Here is a 27,571-nt window from a genome sequence, read left to right on the forward strand (position 1 = left end):
GAGACTATTGTTTGATAAATTCAATTGACAAAGGTCTCAGATAAGTAATTAATACAAAAGTGTTCTTAAATCAATCTAACAGGGACTAAGGTTAATTCAACTTCAAGCAGCAACACTGGTTAGCAATTCACAAATTAACTTTATAGGCCAAAGGGCATTTCTTAACATCCCAGAGATACAACTAACTGATACCATTTTAAAGCAAATATCATAATTTTTCAAAATATACATTTGCAAAAACACACATAAGCCTATCAAATCAAAAGATATCATAATTATGATATTTGATGGGCAGGAGATCTCCTTTCTGTCCTGCGATATCTCAGTGCAAAGCCTTCTGCAGCTGTATTCATCTGATTAATCAGATGTTTACTGGTTCCCAATCTGATGAAGAAACCATCATCTTCCTTTGGGTCCTGGGAAGATAAGTGGCATTTCCCATCTCGGACCTTGAAATTGGGGAGGTCTGTGGTAACAACATAGTTTCCTCTTATGGCAAAAATCCCTCATTTCATTGGGTAGGGTTGAGTGTAATCACAACAGCAACTTGCTGATTTTAACATAGAGACATCACAAGGCACTTCACAGCTAAGGCATAAAGAAAATGGATGCCAAGCTTGGAAGGGAGATATTAGGAAAGGTGATTGAATTGGTTGAAGGGATGGGTTTTGAGGTTTATAAGGGAGCAAAGAGATGTGGAGAGGACGTTTCAGAAAGTAGGACCTAAGTAGCTGATGGGGCAGAAATTGTTCCCGAAATAACAAAGAGCTCAACAGCGCTGGCCGTAATTAGTGACGAAATGGAGGAGCAAGTTCCGGCGTTTGTACAAGCGCGGTCAAATGCAGAAATCTGGAACTTGCCCTACTGGATCGTCGATGGTATGACAGCTTTGAATTAAAGGGCCATCGCACGCTGCAATCAGAGAAATCATTGAAAAAGTGCAATCTTGCTTATCTGCCAGCTGGAAAGTAACTAATTACACCACAACAGGTAAGCTTAAAAATACAGGTCTAAATTAAGTTTTAACAGCACGGTATATCTTAATGACTGCCAAACAACTAAAAATTAACTTTTAAAAATGTGAAGTCTACTCCTTATTTTAATAGCTTTTGGTTATTAAAAAGTTTCAAAATTTAAAAATTATATTTTTTCCCCTTCTGTCTCTCTTTAATTCAATTATTTCTTACCCTCTTTTTGGCTGTTTGATTTAAAATGTTGTACTTTTCACTTACTGGTTTTCCTGCTCCAAGCCCACAGAGATGGTGAACAGTTGTCAAAAATGCTGCGATCTGATTGGTCGAGGGGAGAATGTGATCCTCTCACTTACCCCAAGGCCCTAGCTTCACTTGAACTGACACTAGGATTTGGTGGTGGTGAGGGGGGCGGGGGGAAGAGAAAGAGGGGAAAGATGGTGAAAACTTTAGAAAAACTTGGATGATGTAGCAAATATTTAACTAGCTCATTGGAACCATCCATAGTAGGAGGGGGGAAATTAAGAATGTTATTGCATGCATAGATAATGTAATATATAAATTGGGACTCAAGTATTTACTAAGTAGATATCTCTGAAGTTGTAGAATTTTAGACTAACACCAACTTGAAATAAATCCCACAGCAGCATCTCAGAAAATGAGAACTTATTAGTACTGTGTAAACAGCCACCATCTATCACTTGCTCAGGCTGCAAAAATGTACTTTGCTCATGTCATTAACCAGGCTTAGTGTAGCATGTTTCTGTGAGGAAGAGATGAGCAGCATCAGACATACTAAAATAGTGGAGTCTAACAGGTTCTATTTACCATCTATATCGAGTTACCAATTTTGATCCTGCATGATATAGGAGTGGTTTCACCACTAGTGTTTCAGATTCTTTGCCATTAAAGCAGCTTTGTGTGAATGACTCCAGCAGGGTGTTTTTGGAAATTACCCCATTGCTTAGAGAAAGCTGCTGCACATTACTGAAATGGTAAAAATTAGGACTTTGAAGTACTGAAATAGAAAATGCTGTGAATACTCAGCAGGTCAGGCAGCATATGTGAAGAGACAGTTAGTTAATGTTTCAGGTCAATAATTTTTCAAAAGTCATTGATCTAAATATTAACTGTCTCTCTTCTCCGATATTGCCTCACCTGCTGAGTGTTTCCAGCACTTTGTTTTTATTTCAGATTTCTAGCATCTGTAGTATTTTGCTTTTATTTAAGCATTGAAATAGGTTGTTTTGGAATTGTTTGATCATTTCTCCCCCACAGAAAAGGATTTGGAAATGAGAGTTACACTTAAGTGGTTCATTTTAAATCAAAGTGGGCTCAGAGGCTTGATATTCTCTTTATAGCTATAACTGCAGGCACTGAGACTGAGGGAAGTTCATGTTAATGGGCCAAGCATTGAAGATATGTTCGAAAACTAGACGGACCAGTTTGGGGAATACTGCTGCTCACAGGCCACTCTGAACTGAGACAATGGGAGTCAACTAGGTCAGGATGGCCCCATTCATGAGTAGCAAGGGATAGTTTCTCAGGACCCATACCCCAAAAAGGAGGCTGGTAAGGGGGGAGGGGCTTAGTCCCTGCATGGAGAAATTTGTTTTTGGGGTGCGGGAAGGAAATGGAGGACAAAGCCTTCCCCTTTCCTCTGAACACAAAACAAGGACAAAGATGTGTGTAAACTCAGACAGTCCAATTAGCACTAGGGAGGACAGCCAGCCAAGCAAGGGAAAGTTTGATCTTAAGGCTATAGTTGCCAAACCACCCAGAGTCTCCAGCAATTAAAGATTAATCTTCTGGACACTGCTACAAGCAACCCAAGAGAAAAATCATTGGCGCATTAAAAAGTTTTCACTTTTTGAACACTTGTTATAAAAAAAGGGGAGATGGAAGACTGACAGAAGAATCATCCAATTGGGTAAAGAATCTGTTTGAATATCAGTTGGCATAGAAAGCCAGCGTAACACAGCGCTGAACATGTTGGGCAGCCAATGGCGGGTGCGTGGGGTGGGAGGTTATGTGATTGAAACCTCCTGGAACACATCCAGAGTTGGCAATCCTACCTTGAGCCCAGCGCCAGTCAGAACAAGAAGCCTGGAAAAAGTTAGCACATGGGGTAGTGATGCGATTTATTATGTTTATGTGCACAATGGGAAGTGAGGCTAATCAAAGTGAGATTCATTTACAACTGTTTCATGTTCATTTGCTGTGTAAAGCAACTTAATGATTCATATCCAGCCTTGCCTCACAGATGCAAGATCAATCCAACAACTGAAAGATTGGAGAAATGCAAGAGGGCATATGCAAAAGGCAGTATAAACAAGTTCAGAAATGGCTTTGTCATCTCCAGACGATTACTGAAATGCTCTCCTGGCAAGCCTCCCATCCTCCACAAAACTTCAGCTCACCAAAACTCTGCTGCCCATATCCTATCCCATACCAAATCCCACACCCATCACCCCTGTGCTTGCTGACTTGCAGTTCCCCAATGCCTCAAATTTAAAATTTTCATTGGATTTAAATCCATTCATGGCCTCAGCCCTCATCCCATCACCTTTGAGAACCACATTCTTCCAACTCTGACCCTTTATGCATTCCCCAATCTTTTTGCCTCACTGTTAGCAGCCATGCCTTCAGCTATCTAGGCCCCAAACTGAGGAATTCCCACCTAAGCTTCACCACCTCCTTCAAAACCCACATCTTTGACCAAGCTTTGAGTCACTTGGGCTTAGCTTCAATTTTTGCCTGGTTACACTTGTGATGTGCCTTGGGACATTTTTCTATGTTAAAAAGGTGCTACATAAATGCAAAATGTCACGATGTGCAAAGTAGGTCTGCCACGGTCAAGATTTTTTATTTCATAATTGCTATGCACAGCACAAGAATGACCATTTGCAGTCAAGTATCATAAGTGCCTTAAATCAAATAAACCAGCTCAGCACCAATATTCTTAAGACGTTTGTGCAACTCCACGTCCTGCACAAAATCGTGTTTCTGATCTTCCCCTTCACTATTCTACACATTTTAATTAACAAACGCTACGCTCCTAGTTGCACTGCAATACCCACTCTGCCAAAAAAAATCCTGACCTTGATGAATTGAAAATCTCAAATTATATAGAAGAAAAAAATACTTTGCTCTCTGGTTCCTCTTCTAGTGATTTCTTTCTGCACTCAATTCCTGTTTAACTATGCTCCTTACAAAATGGAGCTTCCTACTCTTAGTTGATGCCACTGAATAAATCAATGTGATTTGTGGCCACCCAACTATGGAGGCATTAACAATAAAACATTAGAGCCAAATACAGGGCACAAGGAAAAGAGTTACAATACAGCCAGCTGAAATGGGGAAGCAGCAACACTTCAACATGAAACCTGTTTGTATATCATGTATCCTAGAACTTTCCAACTCAACTGAATATGTTGACAAACACTCCCTCTGAGAATGCTATGAGTATAAAATTAAAGTAGTGCTGAAAACATTAGCATCTGGAAGAGAAAAACAGGTAGTTACAAGGCCTATCCAAACATGTACTGCAGGTACAACTGCTTATTCAGAAGTTGGGGGGGGGGGGGGGGGGAAAGAGACAACAAAATACAAGTGCCAATAAAGCTATTCTGTACATATTTATTTACATCCAATTTCGCATAAATGCTGACTAGCATGATTATATGCATTACATAAATATAAATACTTCTGTACAAATTACAGACCCAAGATTAAAAATTAAAAAGGCATAAATACTGTAGTTTGTTGACAAAAACATAAGCCTGTGTACTGTAGTTAAATGTGCAGAGTTATTGCAAGAAGGAACAGTAATCAAGATCACAGCTTAGATAAAATTGTTAAGATTTTGATCACGCTACATGTCTAAGTTGTACTGGATTAAAAATGCAAATACTTAGTACATCACAGAAATCTTCCAATAACAGATTTAAAAAGTACAATAGCTTCAGTTAAGTATATTGCCATTTCTACAATTCAACATTTACACTGCTGAGGATGTGCAGTCCATGCAATAAGCCAATGCTACACTCCTACTGTTCTACAATATATAGCCCAGTTATAATGCACTAAGTGGTACAGTAAAGATGAGATTGGGTGAAGATGAGAGTGTGGTGCTAGCAGACAAACAAATATATTGTCTACTCATACCTGTTTGGCAGAGCAAGGTCACACACAGCCTCTGACTGTTTCAGCTAACTCATTTGCTCCAATATTACAGGACAAGTCAGTTTAGTAGACTGAATGAGTTAAAGGAAAAAAAGACTGGGCACCACATGCAGTCATATTAGCCATGCAAGGCCATCTATTCCAGGTTCTCTTATTAGTGATACCAGGCCACCAATTTGTGAAATCACTCATTATATTGCACATTTGGTATCCATGTGGCGCAAGGAATCAGACTCACCAACATGCAGTATAACTGGGACATTAAAGTAGTTGTCTGGGCACAGCTTCAGTATGACTTGTTTCACTAACATCTCTTCTGTTAAAAGCATGTGCAACTTTTGTAAACATAGTCTGCATTTACCATATTGAGCTACATAGAGCTAATGTACATATGCTTTGATAAATGAAGCCAGACTTTACTGTTCTATGAAATGTAAAACAGTCTTATCAGATTCATTGGCCTCTACAACATTCTGCATTACTCAGGCTGCCATAGTTAAATACTTTCTGAACACATTACAGGTTGATTTTCTGTTTCAGTAGAGGCAAGGAAAAATTGCTTTCTAATTAAATATTGAATAAAACAAGTTAATAACTACTTTGGAAGCCTTCCCTGTTTGCACAAGTTTTCCCTGAATAACCCCGGCATGAAAGTCATTAACCTACAAAACTGGGTCCCAATATGCCCAAGTGAAGGCAGATCCCAGCGTCCTTGTGGAATCAGCCACCTACCTTAAAATCCTATCTATTCAAAAAAGGTATGTTCTACTGTATCTTTACATACTCCTTTTAATTCTATAGACCATACAACAAGAAATCCAAAGACTGAAGTTTGCTTAGGCACTAGAAACACATTCAGGTTGACATCAAACAAGTTTTTGGTTGGTCATTTCACTCAATTAAGAGCACTGCAACACATTGTCTCAAGTTAGCTTGGCACATCAACCACTGCTAGCAATCTCCATTAAACTAGCTCATTCTGTCCATTTTGTAGGTCAATGGTTTCACTTGTCGTGATGAAGTACTGTGTGCTCAATTGCGTCTGATAATGTCCAGCCACCTTACAATTAGAAGAAACTAGGGTTAAAGCATAAACTTGGAGAACAGACAAGGATTAAAACAGCCCATGCATCTGCTCTATGAAGGATCCCAAAATAGATCAGAGGACACAGAAGGAATAAATGTAGTCTTTGATAGTTACTGTCCTCTTCAATTGCCTGTTTAAATCCTCTGAATTTTCTCAGCCACAATAATAGGGTTCTCTTTCCTGATCTTCATTGCTGCTTCTGCCTTGTAATCATAAGGGCAATTGTGTTTATCTGAGTAACGATGAAGTCCACAAAACAAGTTTCCACATCGACAGTCAAAACCTGCTAAAGAAAAAAAAATTCTGCATGTGTGACCTAGCCTATAACCAGATCTTGATTTGCATTTACCAATGTATTGCATTACTTAATTATATTTACACCTCCTATTGCCATTCATGCAGATGTATTAAGTTCAACTGCACCCATAGTAGTTTAGTCTCTAATTCTCAACAAGTATTGAAGTGTGGTGTGTAATAGATATAAGTTTAGCATTTCACCTATCAAGACTTCTCACTTCCAATTTATCACCTTTGCCTTCTCCTAAAAGCCACAATTATGCTGAAGTAGCTTCATAGGGGAGGGTTGCGGATGCCTACGTGGCAACATGAAAGGCCAGCTCAGTTCAACCTGACCTAGTCTTCATCTGTGTTCAAACACATGCACTTACACTTCCAGGAATCGTGGTCAAATCCTCTCCTTTTCTCCCCAGATCCATTCCCTCCAACAGGGTAGAAAACAGTAACAATTGTAAGATTTCCCGCTGGGTTATGGTAGGGACCAAACCTGGGACCTTCCGGTCTGTACGGCAAAAAAAGCTATAGTTATGTAGCCCTAAAATGTCTCGAGGCTCTTTACAGAGAAGGGAAAATAAAAGGGATGGACACTAAGCCACAGTGGGAAGTCAGGTGAAGCAAGTCTGGTTGAAAAAAGCTGTTCATCAGGAGGTGGAGCACAAACAGTTTCAAGATGTGGATGAAAGGAACGATAGGTTGTCTTTGCCCTGCAGGATACCTGGTGGCATAGTAAAGTTCAACATGGCGGAGCCAGATTTGGCAATAAATGATTAGGCCACTTGTGCTGGGTGCACTAAAGTTTGAGTTCCTTGGATTTGAGGAAGCACCAAAATAGGAACTATATCAAGGATAACAGCAAAAGTGGAAAGTGATGAGGGAATCATAAGCAGGTCAACAGGGTAGAGGTATCATGACACATGGAGAGCCAGAGGAAAGGGAGTGGAGAGTTTAAGAATGTATGGAGGCTGGGTAGTGGGATCAGAAGATACAGGGTCGTTTATGGTAAATGAAAAATGGGCAAGTAGTCAGAGATAGCCGTAGTAATGATCGAGATCTCCAAGATGGAAACACTGCGCGAGATGGCAACCTGGCAGAGTGACCATGGGTGTGAGCTTATGAAAGGTCAGGTTGACTGAAGACAGATGGGTAGAGAAGTTGGAGGAGAGGGCTAGCAGACTTTTAAGTGTAGTTTGAAATCAGTGAGGATGAGTCACTGCTTGATGCAGAGACCAAGGAAAGAAATTTCTTTTTCCTTCTTTAGCCAACAACCCCACTCTCCAAAAAAGTTCTAAAATTTAGTTAAGAATGACCAAACAAAATTACCATTACAAGGTTGCTCAAATAGATTCCAATAGAAAAACTAAAGCAAAGTCAAAAGAAAAAAAGTCTCCATCTAAATGTTTGCATTTTCCATAGAAGTGCAAACAATTACAGTAACCAAGAGGAACACTAGATTCTTGGCAAATATAAAAGCAACCAGCTGGAAAGAATCCACCTCTTGCAGCTTATTGGAACTATAATATAAACCCTAAATTAAAGGCCATTGCAGTCACCGATTTGGCCCTTAAAGCACCAAATTCCCTCTGCTCTTGACAAAGGATGTACATGTGCATTTCTCTCAGGTTACACTAATCAGTCTCACCTGTAAGACCAACTTTTTTCCTGCATTGAAAACACCTGTTCTTCTTTGGTCGGGATCCTTCTGGAGACTTATCTTCATTCAATGATGTATTATCTGGCGCAGCTAATGGAGATGGTTGAGCTACAACTGTACCAACATAAGTAGGTAATTTAATTTACATGAATTCTGCAGTTATGTACATTTCTATTCCAAATAATTACAATCCATGCTATAGTCTCATTTAAGTGTTATCCTGATTTACAACTGTGCAAATGTTTACAAATGAGGATAAAAATTAAGAGATTAATGAGAATTCATTTGTATTCTAGCAAATTCAGTGTTCAATGCAATGAAGCATTGTGAAGATCAGAAAGATTCCAAACAAACAGATACTCATGGCATTTATACTGCAACATCTCACAAAGCTTGGGTTTGACATCACGTGAAGTAGTACTACAAATTGCATTTATGTAGCACCTTTAACATGGAAAAACATCACTAGGTACTTGAGGCATGAGGAAAAAAAGACAGTGAGCCAAAAGGAGACTGAGGGGTGACCAAAAACCCAGCTATTTGACCAAGTTTTAACAGGGGTCTTAGAAGGGAGGATAGGTTTGGAGAGAGAACTCCAGAGGGTATGACTTAGGCGGTTGGAGACGTGGCTGTTGGGGGAGGAGGGTGGAAAGAGGATTATAGAGCTGGGGAAGGTTACAGAGATAGGGCGGGACATGGCCATAGAGGAATTTAAACAAACAAAAATTTCAACTCTTGGGATCCTGGGGTCAAATATAGGCCAGCAAGGACAGGGGGTTGGGCAAGCAGGGCTTGGTGCAGATTAGGACATGGGCAGCAGCTTTGGATGAGCTGAATTTTTAGAGGGTGGAGGATGGGAGACCAGCCAGGAAATCATTGGAATAAGAGAGTCTGGAATGACAAAGGCCCAAGAAAAGGGATGAAGCAGATAGGGGAAAATGCAAGAGAAACCAGAGAGATGCGGATTCAGGGCTAGGTAGTGCAGGGAGAATGGGGGAAGGTTCGGCTTGGTGAGCAATGGGAGGGGAAGCAGTTGAATAGATGGTTGCTATTTTATTGACTAAGAAATCCTCAAGCTCCTCATTCACTTGTTAGGGGGTGAAGATGGAGGGATATGGGTTTAAGCAAGCAGATGGTTAAGCCAATTGTGTGCCAGGTACACAAGTTCAATTCCCTTGGACTTGGATACACTTGTGTCAATGCTGGTTTTAACAAAGCTTCTGTGGTTGATTTAAAATATTTGTAGTTTTAACTACAGTCCTATTTAAATTGTGAACCACTGGGATAAGAGTACCACACACATCTAGCCATGTATGTGCAGAGTTCTGTTTCAAGAGGTGCAGTTCAGCCTCAGACTGGTAGCTGCAGTATAAATGCACCATTAGTCAGCTAGTAAGAATTGCTGCAGTAAGTTCTGTAACTGCATTATCTAAAATTACATACAGTTCCTAAGCGACTTTCTATAGTAGGCTTTGATTTTAAAGGCTTCTGTACATATGTTCCTAATTTCAAAGACCGTATGTATGGATCATTTCTCTTAATGAGATGTACAAGAATATTCATGTACCACGTCCTGAGACTGTAGCACAAATCAATTTCATAGAATGTACAGCACAGAAACAGGCCATTTGGCCCAACAGGTCCATGCTGGTGTTTATGCTCCATACGAGTCTCCTCTCTCTACTTCATCTCACCCTATCCTTCTGTTCCTTTCTCCCTCATTTGTTTATCTAGCTTCCTCTTAAATGCATCCACGCTAGTCGCCTCAACTACTCCTGGCGTGTTCCACATTCTTATCACTCTTTGGGTAAAGACGTTTCTCCTGCATTCCCTATTGGATTTATTAGCGACTATCTTATATTTGTGGCCCCTTGTTCTAGTCTCCCTGCAAGTGGAAACATCTTCTCGATCATAACCTTTCATAATCTTAAAAAGACCTCTAAACTGGTCACCCCTCAGCCTTCTCTTTTCTAGCGAAACGAGCCCCACTCTGCTCACATTTTCCTGATAGGTATAACCTCTTAGTTCTGGTATTATCCAGTAAATCTTTTTTGTACTTTCTCTAGTGCCTCTATATCTTTTCCATACTATGGAGACCAGAACTGTTCACAGTACTCCAAGGTTCTATAAGTTTAACATAACTTCTGCTTTTCAGTTCTATCCCTCTAGAAATGAACCCCATTTCCATCATAAATGGAACCAAGAAATACTGTGTTACACCACCATCTACACTTGAGAAATATTACTTAAAGGGTTAGCTTTAGGCAACAACGCTGCCGGCTAAAAGAACACAAACCATTTGCTTTACTGGAAATAAATTGATGTGTCCCCAAACCCTGGTATTGAATAAACTTCTGTTTAATCCTTGTAAGTTATTTAGTATAATTTGCTGATGCATTATACTCTAAGTAATAAGATTTTGATTCTTGGAAAATGCTCAAGACTTTAAAGCATACCTGGCTCTGCTACCTCAACTTCTGTCTCTTTTTCTTCTCTGGAAATACTCATTTCAGTCATCTGCTGTGTCACAGGCAAGGCTGATGCAGTCATACTTCTGCTAAATACAAAAAAAAAATGCATTTGTCAGGACAATGAGGTCAGTTCTCAGAGGTAATCTCCCAAGAAAGGAAAAAAATTTTCAAACCCTTAATTCTACACGAGGAATACTAATGGTTTAGTTTGTAATGAGCATGGATAAAACTCTGATCGACCCAAAGACATCTTATGTCAACCTGCTTGACCTCAAGCCAGCTTTCTTGATTATTATAAGCCAAGTTCATCAAGAGCCAAATAAAAGTGAATCTGTTTTTTTGTGCAAGGTTGAGTAACATCAGGACATTGAGAATGTAGTTAACTAAACAACAGACTACAGCCTCTTCAGATCTTTATATTGCTACGAAAATTTGTTCAGCATAGGGCAGAACTGTTTTTAGTTAGGGCATATATTCTTAAACTAGACACAAAAGGTCTCCAAGATTTAAGCCAATGATGCAACACATGAAAATGGTGTTGTCAATAGAAGTAGATCCAGTTTTAAGTGGGACATTCAATTCAATTCAATGCAACATAAACTGACTAATTGGTATATACATCATGGGCATTGTCACACAGACCGTCTTAGGTTTTTCAAAATAATACATCTCCAAGGCATTGCACCAAATACTGAATACACAAAACTTCCAGATGATTTCTGTAGCTGCGCACTTCCAAAAATTAGTCGCTGCAGGGTCATTCTCCATCATTGCTTTCTTGAAATTAACTCACCCCAGATAGGGTAGCTGCCATTTTTCAAATAAAAACAAATGGCAATAGTTTTCTCTTCAAGATTAAAATAGTTAGAAAATGAGCTATACTTACACCATCAATTGAAATGCATCTTATGATTTGGTCAACTCAGCTGCACACATATCTAATTCACCCATGACTATTCATTACTCTAATACCTTAGTTAAAAAGAACAGAGATTGGAGTGGGGAAAACTGAGCGACACAAGTTAACTGACTGCTTTTACTTCTGCAGGATGGGTTTTTAAACCTAATTCACTTGTAACAAGGCTCCTGTACAGAATATGTACTAAGTATCCATCTGGTTCCTGATAATCACCAGCCCATAGCACAAGACTTGCAATTTCACTTACTGATTTTAAAAACGTGCGACATGAAAAACAAATGTTCTGATTCACTATTACAAGTGCACACTGGGGTTGCAGCCAAGTAGGAGCTTTACTTGAAACCCAAACTTGCATAGAAATGTAATTTATAAATTAGTGCAAGCCTCACAATGGCACAGTCTGGAGTGGTATTGATTCATATAAATATACCTTGTTTTGACAGTTACATTGATAGAGGCACCTTCAGATTTAAAGCTTTCCGTTCGCTGGACTTGAGCAAAGTCTGAGCTGGAGCTGTTGGAATTACTTGCTGCACCTAAAAATCAAAAATGAATGTCAGTAGCTGCCCTCATTTAAACTAAGATTAAAAGCTATCCACAATAAAGCCCAAACTGGTATAAAATTGGAAATCCCCCCCACCGATTCTAAACCTTATGCTAATTACTGAAATCATGTTTTAATTGAGCTAAATAAAATCACACGATCAGCTCAGATGAAGGTTGCTTGCTCTCATTGTTTCAGAATACTAACTCTACCATCTTCACATTACAGCATATAGCAGTTTCTTAAATGAATCCAGTATCTTGGCTTCAAGCACTTTTCCTGGCAACCTATTCTAGCTGTCAATCACACTGTACAAATACTTCACCAACTTCTGAATTTCCCTTCGCAACCCTGAATCTGTGCCTTCTTATCGTCCTGCCACAGCAGATCTCAAAGTATTGTTTTTGATTCCTTTTCTCAGACCTACAAAAACTCCAAGCTTAATGCAAACAAGATATCATCTTAGAAATTCACTTGAGTGTGTTACACCCCACCCCCTTCCCCATCATTCCTGCACATCTAACAGCCACACTGGTGGAGGCTTGGGGGTAGGCCATGAATCTCCTTGACTTGGCTACAGTTTGAACAGGTTATAACACCAAAAACAAGCAATGGCATTTTCTTAATAGCATACATGCAGCAAGTGTTCTAATTATACAGCTAGCTTTTCATAAGAAAACAGTAACTTTTTCCCCCACTTGTATTCCAGATTTAAAAAAAGGTACTAACCAGCAGGGCAGTCTGAATCAGACATTACTTTCTCCTAACTGATGGTTGCACTTGAAGTTCAAGCAGAAAAGCTTAAAGATGATCTGATGGTTTGAGAGTCATCATTACAAAATAGGATAAATTTAAGATTTATCCTTAAAAAAGTTTCAAAGAACTACCAAAATGCAGTTTTAAAAAGAAATTCCGCAAAAGAACTTTCTGGAGCATGCCCAGCTGTTGACTTGTGAAGATTTATTTTCTTCAAGACAGGTTGAGTTTTACTTAATGGTGATAATAGCAGTTGAATATTAACAGTATTTAAAATTAGTTAATATGTTTTCTTTTAAATGATTCCTGTCTGCTAAAGTAAACAGGGAGATTCCACACTGCCTGTATAAGACTGGTTAAGCCACAGGGAAATGTCAAGAATGACTAAAGTTGCACTGAAGTTCCTATAAATTTCTATTTATAATTTTAACTATCTGTATCCTTCCAGAACAAAATAATTAGGAGTAAGCTCCAGAAAATATACCAGATAATTCAAATCAAAATTTGATAGTGAAAATGCCCTAAGAGCCATACAGGTGTTCTCAAAATTAAGTTTTCAACAGCCTGGCTGGACTCTGGGAAACAAAGACCTAATGGTGAAAATCATGAATGCTCAAATGAAACAAAAAAGGACTTTCATAGAATTGCATAGACCCAAGTCCCCGTACCCCAAGGGTAAGGTAGCATAGTGGTTATGTTACTAGACTAGTAACCCAGAGGCCTGGACTAATAATCTGAAGCCATGAGTTCAAATCCTGCCATGGCAGCTAAGGAATTTAAATTCAGTTAATTAAATAAAGTCTACAATAAAAAGCTAGTATCAGTAATGGTGACCATGAAGCTACTGGATTGTCGTTAAAAACCAATCTGGTTCACTAATATCCTTGAGAAGGAAACCTGCCGTCCTTACCCAGTCAGGCCTATATTTGACTCCAGACCCATAGCAACGTGGTTGATTCTTAACTGCCTTCTGAAATGGCCCAGCGAACCAATCAGTTGTACAATCAAGGTGGTGGCCGTCTGAAGGGCAATTAGGGATGGGCATTAAATGCTGGCCTTGCCAGCGACACCCACGTCCCATGAATAAAAAAATCAGTCACAATTACAATAAATAAGTCAGGGGACAAAAAAAAGAGACTTATCTGGAGTTTAGTTCGTTATTGAAACCTGAAAGAGTAAAGCCACTGACACTTAAAAGCATGTATCAGAACAACTGAAAAAAAAAATCAAAAAAAGGTAAAACATGGCATTTTTGTTTGGCATGGACACATTTGGGGGGGGGGGGGGGGGTCAGGGGGAAGAGTGCACGTGCGTGAGAGAGCCTCGTGTACATATGGCCAATTCCATTTCAATGTTAGGAACAAATCTGAATCTATCCTAGTTGTACATGCTATGCAGATTACCAGTGGGTTGCATATATCCCCCAGTCTGTGCACAATGAAAGTGGCCCTAATGAGGTAGCAGGAAATTTTACGAACTATACAGAGTTTAAGAACATAAGAGACAGGAGCAGGAGAAGGCCATACGGCCCCTTGAACCTGCTCCGCCATTCAATATGATCATGGCCGATGTTCGACCTCAACTCCACTTTCCCGCCCGACCCTCATATCCTTCGTTTCCCTTATAGTGTCCAAAAATCTATCGATCTCAATCTTGAATATACTCAACGACTGAGCATCCACAGCCCTCTGGGGTAGAGAATTCCAAAAGATTCAACACCGAGTGAAGAAATTCCTCCTCATCTCAGTTCTAAATTGCCCATTCCTTATCCTGAGACTACACCCCCTAGTTCTAGACTCTCTTGCCAGGGGAAACAGCCTCTCCACATCCACCCTGTCAAGATACCAAGTTTCAGAACAGATGTGGAAAGCAATGCTTTAGTATACTACAGAACAGTGGGAGTAATTACAAGGCAGTAAACTCAGGTTCAGGTCATGCCAAACCATAAAATCAGTTTACTGTTTTTTTTATTAAAAAGACTTTAGTAAACAATGCTCAACTTTCATGAAACAAGATTACCTCTTATCCCCCTCCCCAAAAGTTTAAGCATTTATATGATCACCTTAACCACACATTTAATTGAAAACAGACTTCTAAGTTGAAAACCCTTAAACAGAAGTCAGTATTTTTCAGCAAATAATCCGATGTCAATTTAGACCACATTCACACCCTTGGCTGTGAACACAGTCTGATGGCTTGGGAAGAGAAGCATTCTAACAAGCTCAACCTGGGTGAATTAGCTTTCGCTGGTTGGAAAATGTGGTACAACCTTAATAATTATACCACGGAAAAATTTTTCACTGGTTAAAAACAGAATGGAATTCAAACTTGAACTGCAAAAACACTAACAAGCAACTAGCAGGGAATTTCATCCTTTCTTGTAACTAGAGGAAAATCATAAGCGTGAAAACCAAGATTGTCATCTTGTTACTGCAGGTAACTTAATTTGATTCAATTATGATCTTCCACAGGGACACCTGTTTAAAAAAACCTGAAAGAATGGTCTCCTCTGTGTAAACCTACTAGGAATTAATAAAAATGGATAGACTTCCTAGCTGTGATAAGGTGAACTCATTCTCAGGATGCTACCGACTCAGTTTTGGACTGGATGGTCCAGATGCTTCTATACAAGATAAAGCAGGCACCAAATGTCTTTATTTTATAAAATAAAGATAGGGTTGTTTCTTCTCCCTCCCCCCTTACTTCTGTGCATTATATGGAACCTTTAGTGATCAGCAATATCTGAACTCAAGCCATAATCCCATTCCTTGTCTTGGCTCTATTTTCCCCAAACTTGTCCAGTTTTTGAAGCTGCCATCTAGGAAACAGCATGCATGACAAGCATTACATCTGCAAGCAGAAAGTTACTCTTCATAGAGCAGCATGGTGTTTGGGAGGGGAAGAAAACAGAATCACAAGTTATCCTACCCATAGGACTCATTCGGCCACCATTTTGCTGTCTTTGTAGGTGTTCCTTATAGCACACTGAGCACATTCCATTTGTCCTAGGATTTCCATAAAACCCACAGCCAGTACTGCACAGCATAGGCACTTGAGTTTGATTGGTTTCTTGAGCCATACTTGTATACTGTGTGGACAAAAAAAAACACCATTAAGCATTGGTATGGGTTTGGCCATGGTAATTATAGGAATCAGTTATTAAATGTTATCTTTAGACAAAAGCTTCAAGACTTCCAATATTTAAGTGAAAATATGAATATGCAATATAAGCTACACAGTAACAGAATTCAAGAAACTTGCATACAAGCTTCAAGGGTCTTACAGTAATAGAATTTAATCAAATGTAAGTGTGCATTAGATCTTTTTCAAATCTCCCCATTTTTATATGCACTGTACAATATACAGGCTACAGTAGAAAACATTACCCTCCTCATGGGGTGTACATTTTGCAAGCTACTCCGAGTGTGAACTATGAGCCATGAGTCTGTTTACTTTGATGTTCATCGATATTCGAAATTACCATCTACTTATTCTGTATATGTAGTTTGAGTGAATTGTCATATAAAGTTAAAATAGCCTCACACGAGCTGGTTCATGGTCATCATAGCTATTTCAGAATATATGCAACTATATGAAATCCTGTATATGCCACACACTTCCTCAAGTCTCACTTCTGTAATGCTTCCCTAATCATATTTTATTGATTTGCCACTTTTTACTTTCAGCCAATCAGAACTGAAGCGATAGAGAACATTAGAATTAAAAATCAAGGAAAGCTTCTAGAAAACCAGTTAGGGGAACCTAATAAAGTGAACTAAATTGATTCACTCAATACTTTAAAAATTACCTGCTATTTTTTTCCCTTCAAAATTCTCTTCTCTTGCCCAAATTATTTTTAATATAAATGAGAGTCACATTTCACATAGCATAATTGAAATTTATCCACAGAGTTGTCTTTGATACCTTCATTAAGGCCTTGGTGGCCCCAAAGCCTAGACTCATTTAGCTGAAGGCAGCTGAGCATGTGCAGTGTGTACAATCTCTCAAGATGCATCAGAAGCATTTATTTAGTTCAATTGTTAAAATATTTTACTTCAGCTGCCAGCAGTATCTGGCTGGTTATTTTGAAAAATTAAAAGAAAAGCCAGAGGACAAAGAGATTGAGCATTTTTTTAAAATTAAAAAGGATTGAGAATGAAGAGATCCGCTTCAAATATGAGACTACGCTTCACACATCTGTTGTAACATATTCAAATTCTGAACATTCTACATATCTCAAATTGTGCCTGCTCATATCATAAACTTTTGAAAATTTGAATACAAACCAATAAATTTGAATTGGCGTTCAACTAAACTTTTAAATACTTCAGAAAGTGTCACACATGCAATTCCTCATTCTAATTTGAATTCTTCTCCCAAATAAAAACAATGAATTGCAGGCAAGCAGAAATGCTCTGAATACCATCACCTGTATTTTGTTGTAAGAAATGTAAACATTATAATTAGTGACAAACCCTTCCTTGAACAAACATCTTTCTCTAGTTTCTCTCCCATCTTAATCTTGTCTACAAGACCCACTCTCCTGCAGCTCTCGACTCTATTCCCACTAAATTGCTGACCACCCAACTTTATCTTCCTGGCCCCCATGCTAGCTGGCATTGCCAACGGTCCCAAAATCTGCAATCACCACCCCACCTCCTCAAAAAAAAAAATCGGCCCCTCAGTCCTTGCAAACTACTGCCTAATCTCCATCTCCCTTTCTTCTCCAAAGTGCTTAAATGTGTTTAGGCCTTCCAAATCCATGCTCATCTTTCGTGCAACTCCATGTTTGAACCTTTCCAGTGAGGTTTCCGCCCCTGGCACAGCAGTATATAATCAAAGATGACATCCTCTATGACTGATACACTACCCCTCCCAATTTTTTACTTCACTGCAGCCTTTGACACGGTCAACCACGCTCTTTTCCTCCAACTCCTCTCCTCCGTTGTCCAGCTCTTACCTATCCAGCCATAGCATCTCTTGCAATGGCTTCTCTTCCTGCCCTTGCGTTGTTGCCTCTGGAGTCCTCCAAGGATACATCTTTGGCCCCCTATTTCTCATCTATATGCTGCCCCTCAGCCGGAAGACACGACGGCAGGTTCCACACGTACGCTGACGACACCCAGCTCTCTCTCACTTCCACCTTTCTCGACCCCTCTGTCATCAGCCCACTCGTTAGACGTCCAATCCTGGATGAGCTGCAATTTTCTCCAATTAATCAGGAAGACTGAAGCCATCATATTCGGCCCCCGCCACAAACTCCGTTCCCTTGCAACCAATTCCATTCACCTCCCTCACTGTCTCAGGCTCAGTTAGATTGTTCGCAACCTCAACACCCTATTTGATCCTGTGCTGAGATTCCAACCTCACATCCTCTCCATCACAAAGACCGCCTGCTTCTACCTTCGTATCATCGTCCGTCTCCACCCCAGCTACAACCCACCTGCTGCTAAAACCCTCATTCATGCTTTTGTTACCTCCATGCTCAACTATTCCAATTTTCTGCTCGCCATCTTCCACCCTTCATAAACTTGAGCGCATCCAAAACTCTGCTGCCCATGCCTTAACTTGCACCAAGTCCCATTCCCCTATTGTGCCTGTGCTCGCTGACCTACATTGGTTCCCAGTCCACTAACCTCAAACTTTAAATTCTCATTTACTGTTCAAATCTCTCAATGTCTTCGCCCCTACCCATCTCTAACCTCAGAGTCCTACAACCCCCCAGAACTCTGCATTCCTCCAACTGTTCTCTTACACAGTCCCCACTCACTTGGCCCACATTTGCAGCACTACTTGCAGTCATCCAGGCCCTAAGCTCGAATTCCCCCCTCCCAAAGAGAATGCTATCTTTTCAGACTCTCCTTAAAACCTACCACTTTGACCAAGCTGTTAGTCACCCCTCCTAGTTAACAAATTTGGCTCAGTGCCAATTTTTGTCCGATTACCATCCTGTGAAGCACCTCGGTAAAAGGTGCCAAATAAAGGCAAACTGTCTTGTAGCTGAGTCAGACATGCATCCAAGAACCAATGAATTCAATGTTTGCAGTCTTTTAAAGCCAGTGCTGCCAGATCCAAGATTTCTCTGTCCCCCATTGCAGATACACCCTAGTGACTCAAATCCCACATTTCACTCCCCAGTTCTACCAACCCCAGGTTCTACCTCCAGTGGTGCAAAATCATAGGACCCCTCCCCAGTCTAGTGCTACCAATGACCAGGACCACACCTAGTGCAGCTAAACTCCAACCCTTTTTTAGCCATGTCAGACAGATACTTTCGTCCAACTGGTACACCTTGCATACCGTCTACAATGTACCAGCATAAATCCTAGCATACCATGAACAGCATTTGACCGGTTCCCCTATTAGAGAACTGCATTTCTGTTGACTAACCATATCCTTTGACTCACCAAGAGCAATGCCATGGGAGATTATTCCAATTGAAGATTTCTAGTACTGTGACTAAGTGCTAGGGATCATTGAAACCAGGATTGATTTGATCATATGCTGAAATCAGATTAACAAAACTGGTAGATCAATCTGGAAAGGGTATGACCAGGGCCATCACATTACCATGGTCAAATAAATCAAAGTCCATTTCTATTACATGGGGCCTAGATTTTTTTTAAAACCAGTGTAATTTTTTTTGATGGACGGGGAAGAAAAATAAATCACATTTTGTAATTGTCCATTTTTCCATGAAGACCACACAATACCACCATTGGCCACGATCAATGCACGTACAAGGTTACCTTTTGTGAACCAATTGGTGGCTCTAACTTAATGCAAATGTGTGGACCAATATGCAACTGTAGTAGCAATACCATCAAAGCTTTATGCTGCCATGGCCTATTAATTTTGAACCCCTGTTCCTAAATCAGGACAAATTCTGTTAATTGGCCACATATTGTAACATAACACTATGTAGCTACAAACAATCCACTTTGTACAACGCACAATACCATCTAAATACACTTGACAATCAAATTGTAGATTTGCAATACAAGTCATACCAAGTGTAACTATAACCATTGCGTCCTTTTTTGGAAACTTAATTTAGGTATGCAAATGTATGATTCAGTCCAATCAGAACTGATTGTGAAATTGTCTTCCTTGTGACATGGTGTGGATCATACAAGTTATGACCTAATAGAAACACAAGTGTTTGAACACCCTGTTTTCTTGTCTACCTCCCCCACAGAGCTCTCCCTGCTAGGTCATGTTGACTTCAGCTGTTTTATATGTAGATGTCAGCATTAGTCACCAATAAACAGTTGTTTTGCTGGAGGACAGAGAGAAAGCAAGATTTTTTAAAAAGCAGTTTGACAAAAAAAGGTAGGAAGGGCTGTAATTACCTTAATTTTAAAAATTGTGTCAGGATATAGTCATATGTTGATTCATTGCTTCCATGACAACAACCAGTAATATAGAAATTAGGAGCAAGAGTAGGCCGTTCGGCCCTTTGGGCCTGCTCCGCCATTCAAAATGATCATGGCTGATGGTCTAACTCAGTACCCTGTTCCCACTTTTCCCTCCATATCCCTTGAGCATTAAGAAATATATCTATCTCCTCCTTGAATACATCTAATGACTTGGCCTCCACTACCTTCTGTGGTAGAGAATTCCACAGGTTCACCACCCTGAGTGAAGAAATTTCTCCTCATCTCAGTTCTAAATGGCATACCCCGTATAAGTAGGAATGAACTTAAAATTAACTAAATCCTCAGACCACAAAAAGTTTGCTTCACTGCACTATACATTGAATGCCCACATTCTTATGAAGTAAACAATGATTTAATTTCTGCAGCATTGCATGCCATCGCTCCCTGTATCGTTTGAAATATGACAATTAGGAAGAACTATTCTTACAATTATCTGCCAAAAATGCAACATGCTGGAAAAATTTCAGTTTACTGTATTCAGCTCCATAACTTGACTGGGCATCAGGACTCCAATGTTGTCATCTGAAACATATTCATACAAGTTTGTCAAGAAAATCTACAGCACCTCAAGCATGTAAAGTGTCACTCAATGGCTGATTACACATGTTTGACATACTGCTGTAACAGATGGTGTAATGACATTACAATTTTATAATTTTCCTTCAGAGCAGTAGTACAATCCTTTGAGTTATGACTCAGTGCACAAGACCAGGCCCAAAAATACCTGGGTGAAACATGCAACTGAAAAGTAGGTCATGCCATCAGTGAACAAATGTTTTGCAATCTACTGCTTTAGTCCTAGGCAGGACACATCCATTTTTAGTAATAACTGTCTGCTACCAAGTCCACAAGACACAACAGCCAGTACACAACTTGCATTTATATAGCATCTTTAAAGAAAAACATCCCATACAGAAGAGGGATATCAATCTGTGAAAACAGCATTGCAATATTTTAAAGTTTCTCTGTGATAATGCATACAAGTAACCAGAGCACAGATTAGTGAAAGTACAATATATGGACTGAACCTTTGAATTGTACTAATGTCCCCTTTAATTGGAGGTCTAATTTAAAATAGGCACAATACCTAAATCTTGATTTTAAAAACCTGTTTCATTAAAAACCAATGAATCCAAGATGTTATATTACCTTCCATTCCACAAAAGTATAGTAATCCAAAAAATTACTATTCAGTCAAAACAATTAAATGTACTCACATTTTTTCTCCCAACTCACATTTATGTAGCAAAAACAAGGAAACTAGCATAATTAATAACTGCACAATGACACAGCTCCCTCCTCACCTAGCAAAAGGACAGTTAAATATCCTCACTGATAGCAACATTCATAGGAGGATCACGTGGACCAAAGCATTTAATTCTGCCCATCACAAGGCTGCAATGTGACTGCAATCGGTGACCCACACAAACAGCTCTGGAAAACAGCTGTTACTTATACTGTGTTACAGTATAAACCGTAACATATTAAAAAAGCAACCACCAGCGGGTGGGATTGTGTATGTAAACAACCCCAGCTTAAAACACCATTTCTATTATTCACTCAACACTTTCCATGAATTACTTGTTCTGTGGAAAGCAATTTCAAAATAATGTTTGTCCATTACTACAGTATTTCCTAATATCTGTTAGGCATTGAGGTGTTAGCAAAGCAATTTTATTGCCCAATGCATCACATGATGGATGTTAGAAACATTTAGAAAACACCCCACACCAGTCAGTCCAACTCAGCAAATCACCTCCTGCCCCACAGGTTTCTCTTCCTCCTGCCCACAAAATATCAAATTCAAGGTTTAAAATCCAACCCAGAGAGAAGACGTGGATTTACACTTCCAGCCTCACTCGGGATCCTCTTACCGCCGGGACCGGGGCCGGGGCCGGAGTCCGTCTGCCCCCAACTGCCACATTTCGGATCAAAGTTTTTTTTTGAAAAAAACAACTTTCTTCAAAATATATTTTTTAAAAAGTTTTGCACCGTTTAGTAAAAGCAGGAACCTGACCCGGACTGGAGGTTAACGGGTCAGCGAGTCCTGTCCCCGCAGAGAGACGGACAGACAAGGGGACGAGACAGGGCGAGGGGCGGCGAGGAGTCACCGAGGGGAAAGAGCCGCCGGTCGGTCACTGGGCTTCAGCCCATTTAAAGAGCATCAGAGCGCGGCCCGGGCCCGGCAGGAAGAGGAGCGGATTAACATTAAAACAAACAGCGGCCCAAGGAGCCTCCAGTGGCAGGGCCCAGGGCCCGGCCCCGCACCCCGCTCACACTCCCGGGCTCTCACACTACGTGAAGTCCACACAGGCCCGAGCCCCTCACCAGCGATCGGCATCAGCCCGGGCGGGCGGCGGTGGAGAGGGCGCACATCCGCCCGGCCCCTTCCAGAAGGGCCGAGGAGACAAAAAAAAAATCAACAGCGCGGGCCGAAAGCTCCGGTCACCGCGTTTAATTAATCACTTCACACCGAGCCTTACCCCACTGCCTTCAGCCGCCGCCGTGTGTTCCTGAGCCCGGCCCTCTCGCTCACTCTGACCCGCCGTGTGTTCCCGAGCCCGGCCCTCTCGCTCACTCTGACCCGCCGTGTGTTCCTGAGCCCGGCCCTCTCCCTCACTCTGACCCGCCGTGTGTTCCCGAGCCCGGCCCTCTCGCTCACTCTGACCCGCCGTGTGTTCCTGAGCCCGGCCCTCTCACTCACTCTGACCCGCCGTGTGTTCCTGAGCCCGGCCCTCTCGCTCACTCTGACCCGCCGTGTGTTCCCGAGCCCGGCCCTCTCGCTCACTCTGACCCGCCGTGTGTTCCTGAGCCCGGCCCTCTCGCTCACTCTGACCCGCCGTGTGTTCCTGAGCCCGGCCCTCTCCCTCACTCTGACCCGCCGTGTGTTCCCGAGCCCGGCCCTCTCACTCACTCTGACCCGCCGTGTGTTCCTGAGCCCGGCCCTCTCACTCACTCTGACCCGCCGTGTGTTCCTGAGCCCGGCCCTCTCACTCACTCTGACCCGCCGTGTGTTCCTGAGCCCGGCCCTCTCGCTCACTCTGACCCGCCGTGTGTTCCTGAGCCCGGCCCTCTCGCTCACTCTGACCCGCCGTGTGTTCCTGAGCCCGGCCCTCTCACTCACTCTGACCCGCCGTGTGTTCCTGAGCCCGGCCCTCTCCCTCACTCTGACCCGCCGTGTGTTCCCGAGCCCGGCCCTCTCCCTCACTCTGACCCGCCGTGTGTTCCCGAGCCCGGCCCTCTCGCTCACTCTGACCCGCCGTGTGTTCCTGAGCCCGGCCCTCTCACTCACTCTGACCCGCCGTGTGTTCCTGAGCCCGGCCCTCTCCCTCACTCTGACCCGCCGTGTGTTCCTGAGCCCGGCCCTCTCACTCACTCTGACCCGCCGTGTGTTCCCGAGCCCGGCCCTCTCGCTCACTCTGACCCGCCGTGTGTTCCTGAGCCCGGCCCTCTCACTCACTCTGACCCGCCGTGTGTTCCTGAGCCCGGCCCTCTCGCTCACTCTGACCCGCCGTGTGTTCCCGAGCCCGGCCCTCTCGCTCACTCTGACCCGCCGTGTGTTCCCGAGCCCGGCCCTCTCACTCACTCTGACCCGCCGTGTGTTCCTGAGCCCGGCCCTCTCACTCACTCTGACCCGCCGTGTGTTCCTGAGCCCGGCCCTCTCCCTCACTCTGACCCGCCGTGTGTTCCCGAGCCCGGCCCTCTCGCTCACTCTGACCCGCCGTGTGTTCCTGAGCCCGGCCCTCTCGCTCACTCTGACCCGCCGTGTGTTCCTGAGCCCGGCCCTCTCACTCACTCTGACCCGCCGTGTGTTCCTGAGCCCGGCCCTCTCGCTCACTCTGACCCGCCGTGTGTTCCCGAGCCCGGCCCTCTCGCTCACTCTGACCCGCCGTGTGTTCCCGAGCCCGGCCCTCTCACTCACTCTGACCCGCCGTGTGTTCCTGAGCCCGGCCCTCTCCCTCACTCTGACCCGCCGTGTGTTCCCGAGCCCGGCCCTCTCACTCACTCTGACCCGCCGTGTGTTCCTGAGCCCGGCCCTCTCGCTCACTCTGACCCGCCGTGTGTTCCTGAGCCCGGCCCTCTCACTCACTCTGACCCGCCGTGTGTTCCTGAGCCCGGCCCTCTCACTCACTCTGACCCGCCGTGTGTTCCTGAGCCCGGCCCTCTCACTCACTCTGACCCGCCGTGTGTTCCTGAGCCCGGCCCTCTCACTCACTCTGACCCGCCGTGTGTTCCTGAGCCCGGTTCTCTTTCTTTCTCGCTGCTTCCTTCTTTAGTGAGAGAAGCATGACGTCACAGAGAGCAGGCGAGCCGCTCCGATTGGTCGCTGAGCTCGAGGAACAGCGTGTTCCCCCCGCCTCCTTTTCCCGGAAGAGCAGGTGTCCCGCGAAAAGCTGGCCAGAGACACGTGTGTGGTCGGCTGGGGACAAACAGGCGTCAGGTTGTGCTTTTATGGGGTTGTTTTTTGTTTGGATTCTTGGTTTCAATTTAAAATGAGCAGATCTCAAACTGTAACTTGTTATCCTCCCCATCTCACCGCTAATCTCTTCTATGAGACCCACCTCCTGACCACATATTTACCCCTCCTTGCCCAAAGCTCCCCAACACACTCGTATGCACCCCTCCTTGCCCAAAGCTCCCCAACACACTCGTATGCTCCCCTCCTTGCCCAAAGCTCCCCAACACACTCGTATGCTCCCCTCCTTGCCCAAAGCTCCCCAACACACTCGTATGCTCCCCTCCTTGCCCAAAGCTCCCCAACACACTCATATGCTCCCTCCAATTTTTAAACTGCAGTAAACACCCCACTCATTAGATCCCCTGCCTTTGCTGCCTCTGTCTTCTCAAATTACTACCTCATCCCCCAAACTCCGTGTTTCACTCTAAGATACTGAAATGCACTTTTCACCACCCAACTACACATCCACCTCTTACCAATCCCTGTTCAGATCCTTTCAATCCAGTTTTCATCCTGCCCACAGTACTGAGGCCATCCTGGCTAAAGTCACCAAAAAACATTATGTGTGATAACAACAATTACTTGCATTTATATAGCGCCTTTAACATAGTGAAACATCCCAAGGCGCTTCACGGGAGTGTTAGCAAACAAAAATTCACACCAAGCCACATAAGGAGATATTAGGACAGGTGATTAAAAGCTTGGTCAAAGAGGTAGGTTTTAAGGATCATCTTAAAGGAGAAGAAAGAGGTAGCGAGGCAGGGAGGATTAGGGAGGGAATTCCAGAGCTTAGAGCCTAGGCAGTTGGAGGCATGGCCACCAATGGTGGAGTGATTAAAATCGGGGAAGCGCAAGAGGCCAGCATTGGAGGAGCGCAAAGATCTCGTAGGGTTGGAGGAGGAGTTTATAGAGATAGGGAGGGATTTGAAAATAAAGATGAGAATTTTAAAATCGAGGCGTTGCCAGACTGGGAGCCAATGTTGATCAGCACACACAGGGTTGATGGGTGAACAAGACTTGGTGCGAGTTAGGATACGGGCAGCAGAGATTAGGATGAGCTCAAGTTTATGGAGGGTGGAAAATGGGAGGCCGCCCAGGAGAACATTGAAATAGTAAAGTCTAGAGGTGGCAAAGGCAGGGATGAAGGTTTCAGCAGATGAGCTGAAGCAGAGGTGAAGACAGGCAACGTTATGTAGGTAGTCTTAGTGATGCAATGGATAAGCTTATCTCAGGGTCAAATAGGACACCAAGGTTGTGAAGGTCTGGTTCAGCCTCAGACAGTGGCCAGGGAGAGGGATGGAGTCAATGCCTAGGGAACAGAGTTTGTAGTGGGGACCAAAGACAATGGCTTCAGTCTTCCCAGTATTTAGTTGGAGGAAATTTCTGCTTATCCAGTACTGGATGTTGGACAAGCAGCGTGAGAAATCAGAGGCAGTGGAGGGGTCGAGAGGGAGTGGAGAGTAGAGCTGGGTGTCATCAGCGTACATGTGGAACCTGACCGCCATAGTGCACAGTTGTCTCCTTTAACCTCCCTGCCATTTTCAATACAATTGACTACACTAGTCTTCTGCAATACCTTAGCACTGCCCCCTCAGTTCCATTCATATCTATCCCAATATTGCCACCACACCTAAAATTCTTCCTCTTCCTTCTGTACTTGCACATTCACTTCTACTGTATCCTCAGGTTCCATCATTCATCCCTTCTTAGTCCACAATTATACATTACTGCTCAGTGACATTATCCGTAAATGGATTGGCTTTCATGAGAGTGCCAATGACTACCAACCTTGATTCCATGGCTACCACCATATTGTAGGGCTGCCTGCCTGAAAAAGAGTTGTGGTTGAGCCAGATTATTTTGCAGCTCAATCTTGGTAAAACCAAAGCCATCTTGTTCGTCTCTGCTTGAAAATCTGCACCCTAGCATCCAATCCCAGCCCTCTCCCTCAATGAGCTCAAGCTCAACCCAACAGTGCACAATCTCAGTGTCCTGATCAATCTTGAGGTGAACTTCAAGCCTCACATCCAGTACATTAAGATTACATCATCGACCTCAAACACTCCAATTTCTGCCCCTACCTCACTCCCAATACCACTGAAACAAACATCCATCCCTGTCACCTTCAGACTCAACTTTTCCAATGCCTTTCTTGCTGGTCTCCCAAGCTGCACCCAACATCTGCTGCCTATGTACTACTCTTCACAAAAACCTCTCACTATCACCTGATCCTTGCTGAATTCCACTGGCTCTCTGTCTCCTAACACATCAACTTTAAAATCCTCATCTTCAAATCCTTCCACAGCATTGCCCCTGTCCACTTTGCAACCTCCTCCAACCCTATATCCCTGTTCATAACCTTCACTCTTGTGCAATACTGCAATAATTATAATGATCTGCATAAATAAAGACATTAAGAGAACAGCAGAGAGAGAGGAAAATTGGGGTGAATTTCATCAGAGTTGCTCCCACTCCACTGCTGTAATGTCACTGGAAGTGCAGTGGACATCCCATGTGTATGCATTTCTGCCAAAGTTACTGCAATGGAGCAGGTTCAGCACTGAGGAAATTCCCAGCCACTATGTAACAGGACCATTTATCACAATTTTCCCTGCATACTTATGACTGCAAGCACATTTAGAAAAATCACTGGGAAAGTTTAATTATTTCTGTACTTAATGTTGGTGCACTTACAGGAAAAGTAGAGCAAAAAGTCAGGAAAAAGTACAAGGAGAAAATTATGGCATACAGGTAAAGCCTGATCTACTGTTTTGTGATTTTGTTACTAGTTG

The 27,571-nt window shown here is 42.6% G+C and overlaps 1 protein-coding gene across 8 annotated transcripts; it reads right to left on the reverse strand.

Annotated features, from left to right (window-relative positions):
• Positions 1-4,621: 4,621 nt before the first annotated feature.
• LOC137320990 (AN1-type zinc finger protein 5-like) lies at positions 4,622-24,576 on the reverse strand. 8 transcript variants are annotated; one of them, XM_067983070.1, is made up of 6 exons: positions 24,537-24,576; positions 15,810-15,969; positions 12,012-12,117; positions 10,648-10,748; positions 8,180-8,305; positions 4,622-6,529 (listed from the first exon to the last, which is right to left on the reverse strand). In XM_067983070.1, the coding sequence occupies exons 2-6, from the start codon at positions 15,958-15,960 to the stop codon at positions 6,378-6,380; spliced, it is 636 nt and encodes a 211-aa protein (XP_067839171.1). In that variant the 5' UTR covers positions 15,961-15,969; positions 24,537-24,576; the 3' UTR covers positions 4,622-6,377. The 8 variants fall into 8 exon arrangements, with proteins under 8 accessions (XP_067839171.1, XP_067839169.1, XP_067839167.1 ...); XM_067983068.1 differs by lacking the exon at positions 24,537-24,576 and adding an exon at positions 22,804-22,930; XM_067983066.1 differs by lacking the exon at positions 24,537-24,576 and adding an exon at positions 22,857-22,918 and having other exon boundaries at positions 4,622-6,526; positions 10,648-10,745.
• Between the last annotated feature and the right edge of the window lie 2,995 nt (positions 24,577-27,571).

This window comes from Heptranchias perlo, chromosome 4, assembly GCF_035084215.1.
Source record: "Heptranchias perlo isolate sHepPer1 chromosome 4, sHepPer1.hap1, whole genome shotgun sequence".
Taxonomy (NCBI): domain Eukaryota; kingdom Metazoa; phylum Chordata; class Chondrichthyes; order Hexanchiformes; family Hexanchidae; genus Heptranchias; species Heptranchias perlo.